The sequence below is a fragment of the Engraulis encrasicolus genome, chromosome 21 (assembly GCF_034702125.1).
Source record: "Engraulis encrasicolus isolate BLACKSEA-1 chromosome 21, IST_EnEncr_1.0, whole genome shotgun sequence".
Classification (NCBI taxonomy): domain Eukaryota; kingdom Metazoa; phylum Chordata; class Actinopteri; order Clupeiformes; family Engraulidae; genus Engraulis; species Engraulis encrasicolus.
Window position 1 is genome coordinate 10,642,497 of NC_085877.1, and position 20,842 is coordinate 10,663,338.

At 44.6% G+C, this 20,842-nt stretch overlaps 1 protein-coding gene across 1 annotated transcript; it reads right to left on the reverse strand.

The window, feature by feature from the left end:
- Positions 1-230: 230 nt before the first annotated feature.
- Positions 231-15,175, reverse strand: LOC134438063 (uncharacterized). The gene is made up of 8 exons (XM_063187650.1): positions 15,077-15,175; positions 13,505-13,622; positions 12,255-12,291; positions 12,005-12,141; positions 9,494-9,544; positions 1,105-2,689; positions 901-958; positions 231-807 (listed from the first exon to the last, which is right to left on the reverse strand). Exons 3-8 carry the CDS (start codon positions 12,267-12,269, stop codon positions 656-658), a joined length of 1,998 nt encoding a protein of 665 aa, XP_063043720.1. The 5' UTR covers positions 12,270-12,291; positions 13,505-13,622; positions 15,077-15,175; the 3' UTR covers positions 231-655.
- Positions 15,176-20,842: the final 5,667 nt, after the last annotated feature.

The window sequence follows — 20,842 nt, forward strand, 5'->3', positions numbered from 1 at the left end:
TGCAGAATTGCCGTAAATTAACAGCTATTTGTTACAGTGTGGTTCAGAAGCTCTGAGCAGGGCCGCTGACAGCTTTGGCTTGGCCCAGGACAACGTCATCTGAAAGGGCCCCCCCAGCCCAATACTGCAGATACAGGCCCCCTCTGTCGGCACTCCTGGCTCTGAGGATGTGTTCTGGACACTTCTGACGGTGTGCCTCGGGATTGTGGAAAGAAAGCAGGTAGAAATAATCCTTGAAGTAGGGTGTATTTGCGATGCATATGGGCATGGCCTCTCAGGACAAAATGGTCCAAACTCACAGCTATCATCAGTTTGCGTCAACTCCTGCAAACTTGTGTGGGACACAATGGGTGAGTGGGTTAAGGCCTTTTCTTAACAGGCCTTTCCAAAGTGAAGTCAAAACAAATGGTTTTGCTCTGTATGGGCTGTGATGGGCAGCCTTGTGATGTGGCTGGCATAGGTGTGTCTCTGTGTGTGTGTGTGTGTGTGTGTGTGTGTGTGTGTGTGTGTGTGTGTGTGTGTGTGTGTGTGTGTGTGTGTGTGTGTGTGTGTGCGTGCGGAAAGGGTGGATATGGTAAACAAGTTGGGGAGTTGGGTAGGGGTGAAGGGTTGGGTTAGGATGGGCAGTAGGGGTATAGGTGGTGGGCTGGACAGGTCAGATCTCAGCTGGGCCTCCAAAACAGCTGAGCCTGAGAAAGATCTTCTTGTACCAGGGCCGTCTGCGCGGCTCCTTCCTGTCACCAGAAGGTGCGGCAGCAATACCCTCATCCGATAGGGCACGAGTGACGGTTGCCTCTGACTCCAGCCCTTTGGGAGACGAAGAAATGAGAATAGGAATTAAAAATCAAAAACAAAGGGGAATCAAGACAGTCGTGTAATGACAATCGTAAGGTCCCTTACCCTTGTCAGAAGCATCATTAGTTGGTGCAATCTTTGCACTGCTGCGTATCTTAAAGATCTACGTAGGACCAGAGGGGAAAACCTTGTCATTTAAAGGCATGTAAGTCCATTACCTTTTACGCCCATAATGTTAAAACAATAAATACATAGCTATATAAACCCAATAATGTCATATGTGGTGCTGTCTTGGCTCATTTTTCATACCTTGAGTTTACTTCTGGCTTTTCTAGCTGTTTGTCCAGAGGTGACCTCAGGCACGGGGCTGAGGGACGGCAAGTCACTTTGGGTGGACGGTTCAGGCACGGGGCTGAGGGACGGCAAGTCACTTTGGGTGGATGGTGCAGCAGGATCTTCTACGTTACACTGGGTAAACAGTTCCTTTCGTAATTCCGCCAATAAGGTTGCGTCAAATGAGTCATCCTGTGTATCGACGGCCCTCCACAGGATGGCGTCTGAGCCAAACTGCTTCAGCAGTCTGAGCCAAACTGCGTCCATGGCCCTATAGATGGACGGAATCTTTTGGTCGCTGAGGTCACCATCGAAGCTTGGGCACCATGGGTCACTGGTGAACTCAAACAGAAGATCCTCAATGAGCTTTTGTAGCACGTCCTGGTCCAGCCTCTTGGCGCCACAGCGGGGGCATCCATCACTCATTCTGGCCAGGAGCCTCAGCAGCAGTACAGTGACAAAGCAGCCAAAGTCCTTAGTGTCACCGAGAAGCAAGGATGCGGCGGTGGAAGACCCTCTTACGCTCTCCTGCTCTTGTTGCGCTGCTGAATCCTCATGCATCTTATCCATGACCTGATGGACCATTAGCTGGCTGAACAGACCAAGCATGCGCTGGCGTCCGTTCTGGCTTGAAGACTCCTGGGTCTCCGTGTCGGTCTTCAAGCTGGCGGTCCTGGACTGACAGCTTTGGTCCACGCTGTGCGACGTTGAGGCTCTAACATCGTCTTCGGCTCCAAGCACAGCAGCAGAATGACAGTTTTCCAATTCTGCAAGGAGCAGTTCTGTGAATCTTGCAATGTTAGGGACAGTTGTACCTGGAGAATTGCAAACCACAAGCGGGGTGACATACGGGCGGAGCAGGTTCTTGATTGCCTGCTCGGTGTTAGCGTACACCGCCTCAGGAACTGTCACTGTTGCTGGGACACCAGATGGACCACCGTCTTGCGTCGCAACCTGCACCTGACCAACAAGTTCTTGGACAACTCGATCAATGGCCTCATTGGAAAACAGTCTGTCTAGCAACAGGCAGAAATCCTCTACGTGAACGGATTCAATTCCACGACGTGGCTCTGTCCTGGTTCCAGATCGGGAGCGAGGGCAAGCACTACGCTTGTCGCTGTCGGCGTGAATGTCAGACATGTAAGAGTGAACATCTGGCAACAGGCCGAAATCCTCTACGTGAACGGATTCAATTCCACGACGTGGCTCTCTCCTGATTCCAGATCGGGAGCGAGGGCAGGCACTACGCTTGTCGCTGTCGGCGTGAATGTCAGACATGTAAGAGTGAACATCTGGCAACAGGCCGAAATCCTCTACGTGAACGGATTCAATTCCACGACGTGGCTCTGTCCTGGTTCCAGATCGGGAGCGAGGGCAGGCACTACGCTTGTCGCTGTCGGCGTGAATGTCAGACATGTAAGAGTGAACATCTGGCGAGTGACGGGGAAGAAGCCATGCCACCCTCTTCCTGAAGGCTGCCAGGGCACATTTCATCCAGAGCATCGGACCATCAGCAGTAGCAGATGAGGACGCGCAGGCACTTCCACTGGCATAACTATAACTACAAACAAGGAAACAGGCAAGAAGGTTCAAGACATTTCACCATGCTGATTTAGCAGGTCAAAATCATTAAGATCTACCAACAGGTTCATGGTAGAGGTGCTCCGATTGCTCGGCAGCCGATCATGATCGGCCGATAATGGCCAAAAATAGCCTGATCGGTGATCGGAAAAACATGCAGATCAAAAAACCGATCCAGAGATATTAAATTCCTCACGCAACCATTTTGCCTTTACACCTGGCGCTGCATGGCTGGCTCTGCACAGCTGCTGCACCAAAAGAAGACATCTTTGCTTGTCTATAACTTTTCGGAATTCCCTCCTTCATTTTCACCATTTATAATCATATCTGCACCAACAATTGATCTGATTTTCCGAGCCATGCGCCGTTTAGCCTACATGACGCTTGTAATTTGCGAATGACGTGTCAGTCTCGCCATGTTCGCTATTTTGAGTTACAGCCTGTATGGAAGTTGTCAGTCAGCACGCAACAATTAAACGTTTCCAAAACAAACATCAACGGTATTGTTTTTAAAGTTGTAGCCTAATTGACAGCCAGTTCATTAGTTTGTAGTCGCTGCAACACCAAACAGCAACAGAGGGAGAGTGGACGGTGAAACTCAAAGAGTCTGTGCAGGGAATTCTACAATCTATGACAGTGTTACAGAGAAAGAGCTTTCCTCGCAGACACGCTGTACAGGCGAATGTTACCAAACGCCAGTGAGGATGGTGGTAAGTTTGTCCCGACGCGCAGTCCAGTAGTAAAAGCACTCACAGACAAGGAAATAAAGTTTTTGGTTTTAATTCCTCAATCCGGTTTTCTTTTTCCATGTAGAACAAAGGTACCGATCTGAACATAAAGGTAAGTTTTTACAGAGGTTTTGCTACCTTACTGTTCTTCTAAGTTTCTGCGTTCTATTCTAAGTTTCTGCGTTCTATTCTTAAGTTCTGCGATCTGAAAACTTTTCCTTCTTACGGCCATCCTGCCAAGACAATGAATCAGCACCAATTTAAAGTGCTGTCTTCGCGCACCTGCGCGTCTAAGGGGTGTGTCTCTGGTTGGATGGCAGGCAATCAGGCAAGTACTTTCAGGTGCAGATCTAATACAACAATCAACTTAAAAGGTAAGTAAATAGGTAAGTATGAAAACACAAAATAAATAAACATAGAAACTGTAAATAATTAACCAACATAAAATCTCTCTTTTTCCAACAGGTTTTTCTTACAGGTTTTCTAGCACCTTAATGCAGATCTACAAACATGACAGATATGGCTCCGACACACTGGCCCCTAATTGTCACTACAGTACAATTACCAACTAAATTAACGGAAAGGAGCCATAAAATACAACTAAATGCTATGCAGTAGACCTTCTGATGTTCCAAAATAACAAAATACATCAGTCCATACACATAGGTAGCCATGAATACTTAAGAACCAAGAAAATCTAAATAAAAAAGGTTGGTACGTTAATCTTCACAAATATTAAATCACATCAATGGTGTTTTTTTTTTTTTTTTTATAAGTTTGAGTGCAAGACAAGTCCTTGTGGTGAAAAATTCAAAAAAGGTAAAAATAAAAAAGGTTGCAAAAATCCAAGTCCAATGTATATGTTGTGCAATAGGTGAAAGTTCATGTATGTGCAAGAGTGACTGTAAAATGTGGTGCAAAATTGTGAAGTCCATGAATGCAAGTGTATGGGCTGTTGTGTGGGCACGCACAGGAATGTTTGGGTTTGTCAGTAATGAGAGCGTGCAGGGTTGTTGCCCATAGGCCTGACAGAGCTAGCCAGACTTTCCAGCAAGCAGATTTCTCACCGCTAGAATCCAGTTCTGCTTGTCCATTGGCCTCTGGATCATGGAGGCCTGGGTCCCACCGCGCCGCTCCTGAGTGCATCATTTGGTCTGGTCCAGGGTCTCACCATCTGGACTGACGGCCAAGATCCTCCAGCCGCAGTGGGGCGTTCGGCCATGACCACTGAGTCCTTCTTCTTTCTGGTTTTCCAGTGGTAGACATGGCGACAGTGACTGGCCCCTGTTGCTGGCCGCGGCGACGCACTGGCCACAGGAGTACGATCCCTCACAGCTTGCACACTGCCGATGTCTGCCTCGGCAGTGGCGTCGATGTCTTTATCTTCATCGGGCGCGTCGATGTGTTCATCATCATCATCATCATCATCATCATCGGCGGCTGCTGCTGCGATGGCTTCATCATCATCGGCGGTGGCGGTGGCTGTTGCGATGTTTTCATCATTGGCAGCTGCGATATCTGTGGGGTCATCACAGGCTGCTACGTCGATGTCTTCATCGCGGGCGTCGGCGCTGTCTTTGGGGTCATCGCGGGCGTCGGCGCTGTCTTTGGGGTCATCGCGGGCGTCGGCGCTGTCTTTGGGGTCATCGCGGACGTGGGCTGCGATGTCTGAGGGGTCATCGCGGACGTGGGCTGCGATGTCTGAGGGCTCATCGCTGGCGTGGGCTGCGATGTCTGAGGGCTCATCGCTGGCGTGGGCTGCGATGTCTGAGGGCTCATCGCTGGCGTGGGCTGCGATGTCTGAGGGGTCATCGCTGGCGTGGGCTGCGATGTCTGAGGGGTCATCGGCGGCGTGGGCTGCGATGTCTGAGGGGTCATCGGCGGCGTGGGCTGCGATGTCTGAGGGGTCATCGGCGGCGTGGGCTGCGATGTCTGAGGGGTCATCGGCGGCTGCGATGTCTGAGGGGTCATCGGCGGCTGCGATGTCTGAGGGGTCATCGGCGGCTGCGATGTCTAGGGGGTCATCGGCAGCTGCGCTGGCGGCGGCGGCGATGTCTGGAGGCTCATCGTCGGCGGCGATGTCTGGAGGCTCATCGTCGGCGGCGATGTCTGGAGGCTCATCGTCGGCGGCGATGTCTGGAGGCTCATCGTCGGCGGCGATGTCTGGAGGCTCATCGTCGGCGGCGATGTCTGGAGGCTCATCGCTGGCGTCGGCTGCGATGTCTGAAGGCTCATCGCTGGCGTCGGCTGCGATGTCTGAAGGCTCATCGCTGGCGTCGGCTGCGATGTCTGAAGGCTCATCGCTGGCGTCGGCTGCGATGTCTGAAGGCTCATCGCTGGCGGCGGCGATGTCTGAGGGCTCATCGGCGGCTGCGGCGATGTCTGAAGGCTCATCGGCTGCTGCGCTGGCGGCGATGTCTGAGGGGTCATCGTCTGCTGCGGCGATGTCTGAGGGGTCAACGGCGGTGGCGGCGATGTCTGAGGGCTCATCGGCGTCGGCTGCGATGTCTGAGGGCTCATCGCTGGCGGCGGCGGCGATGTCTGAAGGCTCATCGCTGGCGGCGGCGGCGATGTCTGAAGGCTCATCGCTGGCGGCGGCTGCGATGTCTGAAGGCTCATCGCTGGCGGCGGCTGCGATGTCTGAAGGCTCATCGCTGGCGGCGGCGGCGATGTCTGAGGGATCATCGGCGGCGGCGGCGATGTCTGAGGGATCATCGGCGGCGGCGGCGATGTCTGAGGGATCATCGGCGGCGGCGATGTCTGAGGGATCATCTGCGGCTGCGATGTCTGAGGGCTCATCGGCGGCTGCGATGTCTGAAGGCTCATCGGTGGCTGCGATGTCTGAAGGCTCAGCGGCTGCTGAGCTGGCGGCGATGTCTGAGGGGTCATCGCTGGTCGGCAATGTCTGAGGGGTCATCGGCGGCTGCGGCGATGTCTGAGGGGTCATCGGCGTCGGCTGCGATGTCTGAAGGTTCATCGGCTGCTGCGCTGGCGGCGATGTCTGAGGGGTCATCGGCGTCGGCTGCGATGTCTGAAGGTTCATCGGCTGCTGCGCTGGCGGCGATGTCTGAGGGGTCATCGGCGGCTGCGCTGGCGGTGATGTCTGAGGGGTCATCGGCGGCTGCGGTGATGTCTGAGGGGTCATCGGCGGCTGCGGCGATGTCTGAGGGGTCATCGGCGGCTGCGGCGATGTCTGAGGGGTCATCGGCGGCGGCGGCGATGTCTGAGGGGTCAACGGCGGCGGCGGCGATGTCTGAGGGGTCATCGGCGGCTGAGCCGATGTCTAAGGGGTCATCACCTGCGGCGTCGATGTCTAAGGGGTCATCACCTGCGGCGTCGATGTCTAAGGGGTCATCACCTGCGGCGTCGATGTCTAAGGGGTCATCACCTGCGGCGTCGATGTCTAAGGGGTCATCACCTGCGGCGGCGTCGATGTCATCACCTGCGGCGGCGTCGATGTCATCACCTGCGGCGGCGTCGACTTCTGTGATGTCATCACTGGCTGCAGTGGCAAGGTCATCACGGGCTGTGGAAGTGATGTCATCACAGGCTGCGGCGGTGACGTCATCAGCTGTGGTGAAGGCGGCGAGGTCATCAGCGGCGGCTGTAGAATTATGTCGTGTGCTCATCATGGAGGATGCTCTGGTGCTACTGGAGTTGCTGTGTGATAGTGTCTTGGATATTACAGTCACAAGCACCAGTGCAGACTCAATGGCAGAGGTTGCAGTTGGTGCAGTGCATTGGTCTCTGCTTGCCTTCATGAAGTCCTCTCTGGCATCCTTCTGCTCACCACGATCAACCAGGGTTCTCAGCTTGGCGAGTTTCTCTGCATGTTCACGCTGAAGCTCTGCGCTCTCTCTCTGGTGTCTCAAGGCCACCTGCTCCATGCGCAATGCATGTAGCGCTGGCAATGCCTTCAAGCGCGCTTCGAGTGCAGCCTTCTCAGCTAATGTAGCCATTTTTAACTGGGATATTGCGCATTTAGAAGGATTAAAAGTGTTCGTGTTAATTTCGACTCTTGAATGTCGTCTACTTTTTTCCTTCTTCCACATTTCCACTTCTTTAGTGAAATCCTCAGTTTCCCGCATTTTGCCATTAAACCACTCCGTGTTACTTTCCATTTCTTCTTCGAACAGTAATGCTAATACTTCGTCGTGGGATGTTTTAAAAGAGTCAATGCTCAACAACAGTGCCTTCATATTTTCTTCAATTTCTCCCACTTCTACATTTTTCTTAATCATAGTCCGAATTTCATTTATCTGTTTCGTACAGACACTTAATTTGCCGCGGCGAGAGAGGACCTTGGCCTGTAATGACTTGGCCGGGTCTTGTGCCGTCTCGCTTTTCTTTTCTGACATTGTAATTTTGTTCAGTAAACAATCACTCGGTAAACTCCTTTAGTCCACAATTGCTATGTAAACTTCTTCAGTAGCCTACACAATTACTACTGTTCATCAATTTTCAAAGTCCTTCGGGTCTCGTTACACGTTCACGTGTTCTAACTTCTTTACTCACCCTGCTTGCAGGCTTGCTTTCATATTTTTACGCTTCCAATTAAGTCCTTTTAGCGCATCCACTTGTAAGCATCCACGTGTCCGAAGCAGGGTAAAGTAATCCAAAAGTGTCGAAGTGATCCTTCTTCTTACCGTCAGGTTTGGAGTTTTCAGACTTTGTAAAGGCGAATGTTACCAAACGCCAGTGAGGATGGTGGTAAGTTTGTCCCGACGCGCAGTCCAGTAGTAAAAGCACTCACAGACAAGGAAATAAAGTTTTTGGTTTTAATTCCTCAATCCGGTTTTCTTTTTCCATGTAGAACAAAGGTACCGATCTGAACATAAAGGTAAGTTTTTACAGAGGTTTTGCTACCTTACTGTTCTTCTAAGTTTCTGCGTTCTATTCTAAGTTTCTGCGTTCTATTCTAAGTTTCTGCGGTCTGAAAACTTTTCCTTCTTACGGCCATCCTACCAAGACAATGAATCAGCACCAATTTAAAGTGCTGTCTTCGCGCACCTGCGCGTCTAAGGGGTGTGTCTCTGGTTGGATGGCAGGCAATCAGGCAAGTACTTTCAGGTGCAGATCTAATACAACAATCAACTTAAAAGGTAAGTAAATAGGTAAGTATGAAAACACAAAATAAATAAACATAGAAACTGTAAATAATTAACCAACATAAAATCTCTCTTTTTCCAACAGGTTTTTCTTACAGGTTTTCTAGCACCTTAATGCAGATCTACAAACATGACAGATATGGCTCCGACACACGCTGTGTTGTGCGTGTTGCCTGTTCTTTCAAGTGAAGTTTTTTTTCTGGTTTAGAATCTCAAGTGTTTCAGTTACAATGTAATTTGCGATTGACTACTCCTCGCCAGTTAGCCATTTTACGTTATAAGTTGCCTCGGTCAGCACGCGACAACTTCACGTTGTCCGCACAAACATGTCAACGTTATTCTTTTCAAAGTTGTAATTGACAGTCAGTCGATTAGTTTGATAGTCGCTGAAACGCCAAACGGCGACAGATGAGGGGAGAGGGAGAGAGCTCAGACTCAGAACGGCAGCGGAGCACTGCAGCTGTGGACTGTGACAGAGAGGGGAGGGGCTCTCCTCACGAGGCTGCTCATTTAAAGCGACAGGGTTTTTTCTCGTATGTAGAAGACTGTTTGAAGTAATGTTTCAGTTTCAATTCAATCTTAAATAGTTTAGTAATTATATGCAATAACTTATAAATTGATTAATACTGTAGGCTACCAACACTAGTCTGAAAGAACTGAAAGATAATAATAATAATAATAATAATAATAATAATAGCCTAAAAATAGGCCTACATTGTGAAAGCGACATGTGCTAATTAAGATTGATTGGTTTATGGGCAGAAATGGTATTCAATAAGGATAATTAATAGGCTATTAAAAAAATAGGAAATAATTTCTGTGATCGGCAATGATCGGTGATCGGCAGATAAAGATTTTTGGTGATCGGTATCGGTGATCGGGCCCAAAAAATGGTGATCGGAGCACCTCTAGTTCATGGCATTCTCTGATCTATTATTTTTAGTTTACCTTGAGGATCCACTTAAAACACCCTCCGATGAGTTTCCACTTTCACCAGATCTATTACCAGACATAAAAAACAAACAGGCAAAAGTTTAAAAGATTGTACTAGATTTGTCTTCAGTGGCTGACTGCAGAGAGTTGACTTTTTCAGGCAAGATTCAGATGAAGATGCCAGAGAGCTGCTTCGTAAACAGCAAAAAAACATACAGTGGTAATATAACACTTAGAGATTTGATTTAACATCATCTATTTGGTCTCGGAGTACTCTCTAAGTGTTGAATTAACACATCATTTTTGTCAGTGCATTTTTTTTACTGTGTATTTTATCTGTGTTAAAAAAAAACAAGATTGTACATGAAGTTGCTGTAGCTGTAGCCCCAGTTTTCTCTAAGTCGGGAATCGGGATGCCGTCACAATCACGTGACATGGCCTGGCCGGGAGCACCGCCATTTTAACATGGGTAAAATGTTCATCTAGCACAGGTGAGTCTCCATACATAGCAGGCATGTGAGAAGTACATTAAGCAGGAATGATGCCAAAATATGGGAGTTTAAGAATATTTCACCACACCACGTTCTGTACCAAGAAGCAAGTAGAATGTTACATATATGCAGTTTTTGTTTCAGAATGTTGACATTTACACAAAATTGCCAGATGTCCTAGCCTGGTTCACACCAGACGGTGTATGTGTAGCTTCAGCGCCCCCTGGCGGAGCAGAGCTACACACACTACCGTCTGGTACACAGCCATAGAGCACGCTCTGTCTCCTGCCAGAAAATAGACGGAGCATTTATTGCTTCAATATCAAGGGCAGCTCGCATTGAGGAGTCACAGGACAGATTAGAGAATATTCCTGGACGTTTCATAGCATTCTATTGAAGCTGAATTGAAGTTATTGGTAACACTTTATTTTAGGGATACATCTATTAGCACTAATACATACAATATTAATGCCTGTGTAAGTAACTTGTAAGGCATGTACTAAGCAAAATCAGACAGTTGTTAGACATTTATTCGTAAATGTCTTGTTCATGCACAATAAGGGATTTATTACCAATATAACCTTAGTAAGGACCTAGTAGACCTAGATTTCTATTTATGAGTAAGCTGTAAGGGCCAGAATACAATGTGTATAAGCTCCTGGTGCACTGTGTGAACAAATCCTGAACAGTGTGAAAACAGATGTGGAATAAGGGTCCCTATTCTAAAGTGAAGCATTGCTCAGCCCACATGGCTTAGGGCCCCCACACTACCTAGGGCCCCCACTCTACTCAGCCCCCTTGGGGCGCAAAGTGTAAGAACTTATTCAAATCTGCATCAGTCTAATTAGAAACATAGTTCTCACTTCTTAAACTCAGTATGGAAAAGGATAATATGAAGCATTATACAGCAAGGATTGGATGTAAACTTCTCAATGACGGTGGGGTGGTGAGATGTAATTTTTTCATACACCAATTAGTTTTATTGTAAAAACCCTACAATAAATGCAGAATATAACGATGAGTAATAGTTTGGAAGCGAAACAAAGGTATTCCTTTGTGATAATAAATAAGTTAATGTTTGAGAAACTTAGCTCCAAGAAGTGCAGTGCATGATGGGTACACCCTTTGTCAGAAATGCAATGCATGGCCAATGCAGCAATGATAATATTTCTGTTGTAACATACATGGCAAATTGTTTGGAAATTGCACGAGTGAGGGGAGGAGCTAAGGACGTAGGTAGACGCAGAGCCGGGTAGGTTGTCTGTAGGCCTAGATTGCGTACCCATCATGCATTGCACTTCTTGGAGCTAATGTTCTCGAACATTAACTTAATTATCACAAAATAATAGTTTAGTTTCGCTTCAAAACTATTATTCTAATGTTCTGCATTTATTTTGGGGTTCTTACAAATAAACTCAATGGTACATGAAAAAAATACATCTCACCAACCCACCGTCATTGACTAGTGTACGTTCAGTCCTTGCTATATAATAGCTCCTGTTCCCTTTAAGTCTTGATATGAACAAGAGAATGCTAGATGTCTCCACTGCTCCAAAATAATTACTTAATATATCCTTACGCTTTGCTGATCAGGGGGGCTAGGTAGTGCGGGCCTGTGTGGTGTGGGGGCCCTAGGTACTGAGGGGGTCCTTGGTAGTGCAGGGGCCCTAAGCCATCTGGGCTGAGCAATGCACCACTTTAGAATAGGGACCCTTATTCCACCTCTGTTTTCACACTGTTCAGGGTTTGTTCACACAGTGTGTCGGGAGCTTATACACATTGTATTCTGCAACTTACTACTTACTAATAAATAGAAATATAGGCTTACTGGCCCTTACTAAGGTCATATTAGTAATAAACCCCTAATTGGGCATGAACAAGACATTTGTGAATACATGCTTAACAACTGTCTGATTTTGCTTGGTACATGCCTTACAAGTGACTTACACAGGCATTAATATTGTATGTATTAGTGCTAATAGATGTATCCCTAAAATAAAGTGTTATCAAGTTATTATTTTTTAAATTATTTTACCTTGAGGATGTATCTGAGTCGCTCTTCAGCTCATCACATCCGCGGTGGATCAAAGTTGGTAGAACCAGACGAAATGAGCCCAGGCTAAACACCTTCAGGACAGTCTTCGAGAGCTCCACAAACTGGCTCCTTGTCATCTGGGGGTCAACAAAAAATGTGATTTAAACTAAAATAAAACAGGCAAAAACAGATAACTTCATACCTGTTTGAAGAAAACATTGAACATATTTGTTTATGCAGCTGTACTTACAGGAGTTTCTAACATGTTGCTGAAAGCCTTCCATTCCCTAGAATTGAAAAAAACATACGATTGAGAGATTTAAACAGATGCAACCTATGTAAAAAGACTCAAACTATTACCATTTCCCAATGTCAAGTGTTCTAGCCTTGGTAGTGCGTGAAAAGCTTAATGATTGGATACTCTGCGGAGTTCACCAAAGAGCATCCAATTACTAGGTGTTTCACGCACTACCAAGGCTAGAACACTTGACATTGGGAAATGGTGAGTGTCTGTACTAAGGATATCGGCAGAAATTTGCGTATTTTAAGTGTATCAGTATCGTCCGATACACATGTGGTTTTGGCCGATACGGACTATTTATTATTATTTTATGTTATTCGGGTTTTTTAAAAGCACCAAGACACTTTTTTTGTATTACTTGATTTTTAGACATCACTTCATTGTTAGAGTGGGTGTCTAAATGTTACACGTTCTACCTCAATTTGATAATGTTAAATAATGTTAAATAAATGTTTATTTTTCACTTGAGACCTGGAATATTTGTCATTTAAAAAAATTTTTTTTTACCCATATCGGCCTCAAATATCGGGTATCGGCCAAGGGTGATGAAAAAAAATCGGTATCACATCGGCCATTGAAAAACCTGTATCGGTCGACCCCTAGTCTGTACAATGGCAATCATGTGACTATAGAAAGATATCTTTATAGTTTTCTTTTCACACTAACTTTTGCCATCATCATAACTTTTTACCTCCTCCAAGGAGGTTACGTTTTCAGTCGCATGGGTTTGTCTCTGTCTGTCTGTTTGTTTGTTTATTTGTCTGTCTGTTTGTCAGCAGGATAACTCAAAAATCCATGAACGGATTTGGATGACACTTTGTGGAGTTCTTGGAAATGACCAAAGGAACAAGTGATTACATTTTGGTGGTGATCCGGATCACGAACCAGAATGAGAATTTTTTAAAAGATTCTTCACCATGACCGCAAATTGAACTACAGGACAGGGCAAATTTTGACATTCCAGTTTTTAATTTCACAAAAGGAAGGCAGAACGGCTTCATAAAAATATGATGTAACATAGTCAAATGTTCTATCAAACAGCTTCCTTGACAGAGGTCTGCACTCTCTGAGTGCATTTCTAGTTTACTTTTGTTTTGCACTGTTTTGTAATGAGAACTACTGAAGACTGCAGACAAAAATGTATACTGGGTCAATAAAGCTGATTCTGATTCTAATTATAGGAATTAAACACAACTCACTCCTCTGAGAGGTTGAGGATATACTCCTCCACCGGAAATGGAAGGGATGAGCCAGGTGATCCAGCCAGGTCCAGTCCTGAGGCAGGTCCAGGCGGATTCTGGGAAGTATCTTTTGAGCCTGAGAATACAGTATAATGATGTAAATGATGGTGAGTGGATCAGGAAATTGACCCCAGCAACAATGCCCCAAATCCTAGCCTCCAACGGTGTCTGGTCTAAACATGTTTACTCTTTTAATCATGCTTTAGCCATAACTTATTTTTTATTCACTTCCTCATTATTCACTTGGGAGTTGCCTGGATGAGTCTTTTTTGTTGAATTATTAGACTGACCCCCTTCATCCAAGAGCACCCAATTTGAGAAGACACTGCGACTTTTTGAGCTACGAGTCATCTTTTGTCAACATTATAATTTACATTATATAATTGATGCATTATATTTCTACATTACACACAGTAACTACATCACACACACACACACACACACACCAACCACCCAACCATGGCACACACTCTTTGTTTGTGTTGACTTGTTGACCAAAGAAGTGTTAGTGACACATTACATTTTTACATAATATATTATAGAGGCTATTTACATTGATATAATTACATTAGGCTAATGTATAGCCTACATTTACATTAGGCTATACTGTTTAAAGTAAATGGACATTGAGTAGGCCTGTGGTAAGTTCTATAAAATAGGCAGACATTTTGATTTCTGATTTGATTTAATAAAGTCCTTAATGCACTTGATAGTAGCCTACTTGTCAATTAGATCGACACAGTTTATCTCAACAGCTAACACATGTCTATGCAAAAAATATTAAATAGAAAATTAAATACTACATAAATTAACTGACCTTTCTTCATAGTGTGGAAGAAAATTGCTGCATTAACCACACATCCAATCTCCTCATTGTAAAAAAAGGCTATGCCTCCATCATTAACAAATAAGTGAATGGCATACACTTGGACAATTTTAATCACATCAACAGTCAGAACATTCTATCATGTCATAGCTGACATCACAGAGGGTGTCATGGAACATATCACAGCTTCTATTGTTGCCCTAAACAATGGAATTCTATTTTTATTGGCTCATGGGGTGGGCCTGCACCAAAGATTCTCTAGGTTCTGTAATAGTATGAATAATAATAATAATAATGTACTGGCCTCACTAAACGTTTGCATGTTCAGCTATCCAGTGCGTATAAACAGCCAGGAAAGGAAAACAATAAAGAAACATCCCACCGATCATCTGTATTTTCTCCTCTCCTTTATTACTCGTGTCACCGGGTAATATTTATGTTGTAAAACTAAACTTATTAGCAAAATAGTCTTTCTAAATATGTTATAGATAAACATCTATACACACACATCAATCTCTGTATTAAACTCAATCACATATCATTTTCTATTGAAAATAATGAACGTTGCCGTCACGGGAAGCTAACCAATCCTCTGTACAGGCTAGCAGCAGTATCGCTCCTCTTGTTTCAACACATCTCTAATAATCTTCCGGAAAAACATTGACCATAAAACACATACGTTTGTAAGACTAAATTTAACTTACCGACATTGCCCCCGTGTGGGAATCATAACTGAAGAGTTTATATTTAACATTAAAGTTATTCAATTCACTGAGCAAGGAACAGCTTGCCGTTTCAACTGAAGTTTTGTTTACTAACCGAAATCTCGTTCCAGACGAGAAGTGGGCGAGCACTGACACGAGAGATGAGAAGTTTCATTAAACCTGTTGTATACAAACTGGCCAGTAGATGGCGTTAACATACTATGAATGAGACACTGTTAAATTACTCAAGAAAAAACATACAAATTAAGAGATGAATTACTGAATGGTCCTTAGGACCAGAACACTCCCTGCCTGCCTGGTATCTTACGGATACAACATCTACTACTTCTTAAATGCAAACACTTAGATTCAAACATACAGCTCCAGGCCTTTTTATTAGAATAGCATGAAAAAGTTGCTTTATTTCCATAATTCTATCAATAATGTTAAACTGTCATGGATTGTAGATTCATGGCCCAGTTTTGTAACTATTCCAGTCATTATTTATTTTCTTTTTAACGTTGGCCTTCCAGCTCAAAAAACCCATGAATTAGGGAATTCGCATCATTAGAATACCGGTATTGTAAAAAAATCACATTTTTCTTCATCAAAATTCGGGTCACATTAAATCAGTTGAAAATTGGTACTTTCTACATAACATGCAATGTTCAATACTTGGTTAGGACTCAGGACTGTCTTAATAACGGCCATGATGCGTTTAACATTGAAGTCAATGGCAAAAACAGTGCATGGGAGTTATGGAAGCCCAGATATCCTTGATGCTTTGCTGTCAGCTGTTCTTGTTTGTTGACCTGGTGCCCCACACTTCACTCTTCAATATACCATGTAGATTTCCATGCCACGTTTTGGCGCTAACTCACCAGTTTAATTCTAAATCACCAGAAATGAAACCCCATTGAAAATGAGTGGGGTTTTTATTTCTGTTGAGTTAGAATTAAACTGGTGAGTTAACACCAAAACATGGCATGGAAATCTACAGAATATATTGAAGAGTGAAGTGTGGGGCACTAATAATAATAATAATCATCATAATAATCATAATCATAATAATAATAATCATAATGATAATGATAATGATAATAATAATAATACATTTTATTTTAAGAGCATTTCAAGACACCAAGTTCACTTTACATTAATAACAGTTTACAGTAATAAAAGTTGAAAAAGTAATAACAAAGCATCAATGAATTTATACATCACAACTAAAATAGGAGATTGATTAAAATAAAAATAAAAATAAAAATAGTTACACAAGGATAAAGTAGAATACATATGTATGTAAAATAAAATGACAATTAAATAATAATTAAAGGACGTCGAAGTGCTGGTGGAGTGTTGTGATAAACATGCTGGGGGTCTTTGCTTGGATATAAAAGAAGAAAGTGTAGAACATTGACGAATTGTCAGCTGGAGTGCATTCCATAGCTTGGGGTGGGCCAACCACACTGCATTCAATGCATCCTTAGCCTAACTGCTCACTAAAAGCAAACCATGTTGGGTTTGGCAATGTTTCTAGTTTTGCTGATTTGGTGTGAGGAATCGATTCACTAGTGAAATTAATCAAGTGGAAAAATCTGTTCATTTTTGGTATGTATTATCTACGGGCCACACCGAGTGAGGAGGCGGGCTCCCAGGCCTCCAGTTGCCCATCCCTGAAATACAGCACATTCAAATTGTCATCTGATATATAAAACATGACACATTTCATGATATACAAGGTGTGTTACATGGTACTCGTTTGTTTTTTGGATTGCTGCATACCCACCATATTTACATTACTTCTTGGCACACCGTGGGAAAGAAATTGGGCACCCCAATTTAAAACTTTCCCTCACACTGGCCCTGTGTTGATTTACCTCACGAGACCAATGTGCATCTTTATGGATGATCAATGCTTGTCATACCAGTTATCTACAATGAACAACACTGAACAAAAAAGGGTGGCGAGAATATATCTCATTTTATTGTGAATAATAGTAAATAGGGAGAGAGAGAGAGAGAGAGATGGTGTGTGTGTGTGTGTGTGTGTGTGTGTGTGTGTGTGTGTGTGTGTGTGTGTGTGTGTGTGTGTGTGTGTGTGTGTGTGTGTGTGTGTGTGTGTGTGTGTGTGTGTGTGTAAGCCTCTGCCACAATGGACTAGATCACAGCTATCACTCTGGAGAATGCAAAGGACGTTTGGCAGCCCCCGACTTTAGTGCCTACGCTGTCTCTCCGTCTATGCAAAAGAACGCTGCTGCCGGTGGCGGAGGACATTCTCTACTTCCCAGTGAAGCCAGACTGCAGGTACAGCCAACAGAATACAGCCTGACATTGTGGTGCCCCTGCACACCACCAACTAGACTGCATGATGCATCCCAATCGTGACCTGCAGCTGGAGTCAGACCTTGGCACCCTAAATGGTCGTTCCATTTCCTAACGACTCGGCACAGCACAGCACATCAGGGCAGAGCAGTCACCAGCGCTGTTGGACCCAGGCCTGCTGACATTCTTGGCTGGACCCAGGACAAAGTCATGTAAAAGGGACCCTCCCCACCCAATACATGCAATGTCATGAGGACCCAGTTCTTAGCCTCCCCTTTCTCCCTGAGCACAGGACAAGTGATCTGTTTGTTGCTCCCTATCAGCTTCCCTGGTTGGACCGCTCTTCCCAAGCAATGTTGCTATGCACATTCACACAGTCCAGGACTCAAGCATGATGAAAGAGTGGTTCAGAAGCTCGGAGCAGGGCCGCTGACAGCTTTTGCTTGACCCAGGACAACGTCATCTGAAAGGGCCCCCCCAGCCCAATACTGCAGATACAGGCCCCCTCTGTCGGCACCCCTGGCTCTGAGGATGTGTTCTGGACACTTCTGACGGTGTGCCTCGGGATTGTGGACAGAAAGCAGGTAGAAATAATCCTTGAAGTAGGGTATATTTGCGATGCATAGGGGCATAGCCTCTCAGGACAAAATGGTCCAAACTCATAGCTATAATCAGTTTGCGTCAACTCCTGCAAACTTGTGTGGGACACAATGGGTGAGTGGGTTAAGGCCTTTTCTTAACAGGCCTTTCCAAAGTAAAGTCAAAACGGCCCCTTTGCCGTGGACATGGCAAAGGGGGCGGGGTCATGATATATGTGAAAGAACACATCCAATGTAAACATCTTGAACTGCCAGATGAACTTGAATGCATTGGTGTCACTGTTATTCTCTCGCCAGAAATGTCTTTTAATGTTATTGTCTTGTATCGGCCACCATCTGAGAAAGAATTGTTTTTTTGATAAATAATTATTTTATAGATTCTGTTTTAGAATTGTGTAGTAATTCATCAGGTCTCCACTTGCCAAAGGTAGTGGAAAACAATGTTACTTCAGCAAATTTTAGAAATATAGATGAAGCGAAAATACACAATTTTATCAACAATATCAAACTCCAAGGCAAAAGACTTCTGGGGCTTTGACACATCTCTATTGAAACACTTTAAGGATGTCTTATCATCTCCCATCATGTATATTGTGAACAGGTCATTGGAGGAAAACTCCTTCCCCAATACCTTCAAAACTGCTATAGTAACACCAATCTTTAAAGCAGGGGATAGACATGGTGTTACCAATTATAGGCCAATTAGTATACTGCCTACTATTTCCAAGGTACTTGAAAAAATAGCGTCTGAACAGCTAATAGCACACTTCAATAAAAATAACTTATTACATCCCATGCAGTTTGGATTTAGAGCAAACCACTCTACTGACACTGCATGTTGCTTTTTTATTGAACACATCAAGGCAAATCTGGACAAGGGAGGTGTAGTGGGTGCTGTGTTTTTAGATTTGCGAAAGGCCTTTGACACCGTAAACCACTCAGTACTCCTCACCAAGTTAGTTAGCTTTCAATTGTCTGCAAACATACTAAAATGGATTGAATCCTATCTATCTAATCGTTTCCAGTGTGTCAGGGTAAAGGATAAAACATCATCCCTCAGAGCATGCTCTATGGGGGTGCCGCAAGGCTCGATTTTGGGGCCTTTACTGTTCAGCGCTTACATCAATGATCTCCCACAAGTATGTGACGGTGTGGGGATATTGATGTATGCTGATGACACAGTGTTGTTCACACATGGTAAAGACCCAGTAGAAGTTGCAAGCACACTGACACAAACACTCACCAAGGTTACCAAGTGGCTGACCAGCTCTTGTCTCACACTTAATACTGATAAAACGGTCACTATGTTTTTTAAAAATAGATTTAAACTAAATCCTGTACCAAACGTATATGTAAATGGAAAACCATTGAAAAATGTTGACGAGTTTAAATACCTAGGCGTGACCTTGGATTCCACATTAACTTTTAAGAAACACATTAAAAAACTGGGCAACACTGTGAAATATAGCATAGCAAATTTTAGACATATTCGCAATTCTTTAACTATTGATAATGCCAAGACCTATGTAAATGCCATGATAATGTCTCATTTACACTATTGTATGTCAAGCTGGTCTCAGGCTAACAAGACTACCATGAAATCCATCGCATCACTTTACAAACAAGCTCTTAAAGTTTTGGACAGACGTCCATCTCAATTTCACCACTGTGCCATACTGGGCAAGTATAACTTGCTCAGTTTTGACAACATAATATTATATTCTGATGTGTGCCTTGTGCACAAAATCATTCACAACTCCGCTCCACCACCTCTGAAAACCTTCATCCATCCTTGCTCTGAACAAATCAGCAGAACAACTAGATCCACCATCAGAGGAAACTGTACCCTCCCAAGCCGGGTAACAGCATTTGCACAATCTGCTTTTTCCTTCAGAGCAACAAAACAATGGAATGCCCTTCCCTCCCACCTAAAAAGCATTACAAACTTTTATTCAGTCTCACGTGAAGTGAAGAAATGGCTTTCATGTAACCAGTCTTGTGACCACTAATAGTTTTGCACATGCCTGTTCTGACACTTTGCACATTGTAGTCTTTTTTGCATATGACATGTTTTTATTGTGTGTGCGTGTGTGTGGGTGTGTGTGTGTGGGTGTGTGTGTGGCAGGGGTTGTATGCCTGAGTGGCTGCTCCCATTTTACTGGATTGTATGTTTGTTTGTTTTTTTACCTGCCCAGGGACTGCAGATGGAAATTAGCTATTAGCTATAATCTGGTGCAGGTCATCTTTTTACTATGTAACTAATGTACTTTGCACATGGTCCCTGATGAAATAAACCAATAAACTAAACTAAACTAAACAAATGGTTTTGCTCTGTATGGGCTGTGATGGGCAGCCTTGTGATGTGGCTGGCATACAGTCGGTCCCCCTACAATGCACACCCTTTACCGAGGTAATGCCACGTCATCCACCTCGGTACGTACCGGGCCTAGCTGCAGTGTACCCAAACAACCGCCAGGTGGCACTTGGGAGCGCTTGTTATACTTGGGAGCGCTCGCTAAACGCTTTACCACGTGGTAGCGCATGTTCAGGTTTGTAATGAGAGAAGGACCCAAGAACCCATAATCCAGAAGGATTTAAAAAAAAAAACTGTATATATATGATATCTCTCTCTCTCTCTTTCTCTCTCTCTCTCTCTCACACACACACACACTTTCTCTTGCATACACACAATACACATTCACTCACGCGCGCACACACGGGCGCGCGCACACGCACACATACACACACACACTCTCTCTCTCTTTCTCTCTCTCACTCTCTCTCTCTCTCTTGTTCATATCAGATAACCATAGCACAGAGTGGTGAAGAAGCACAAATGTGT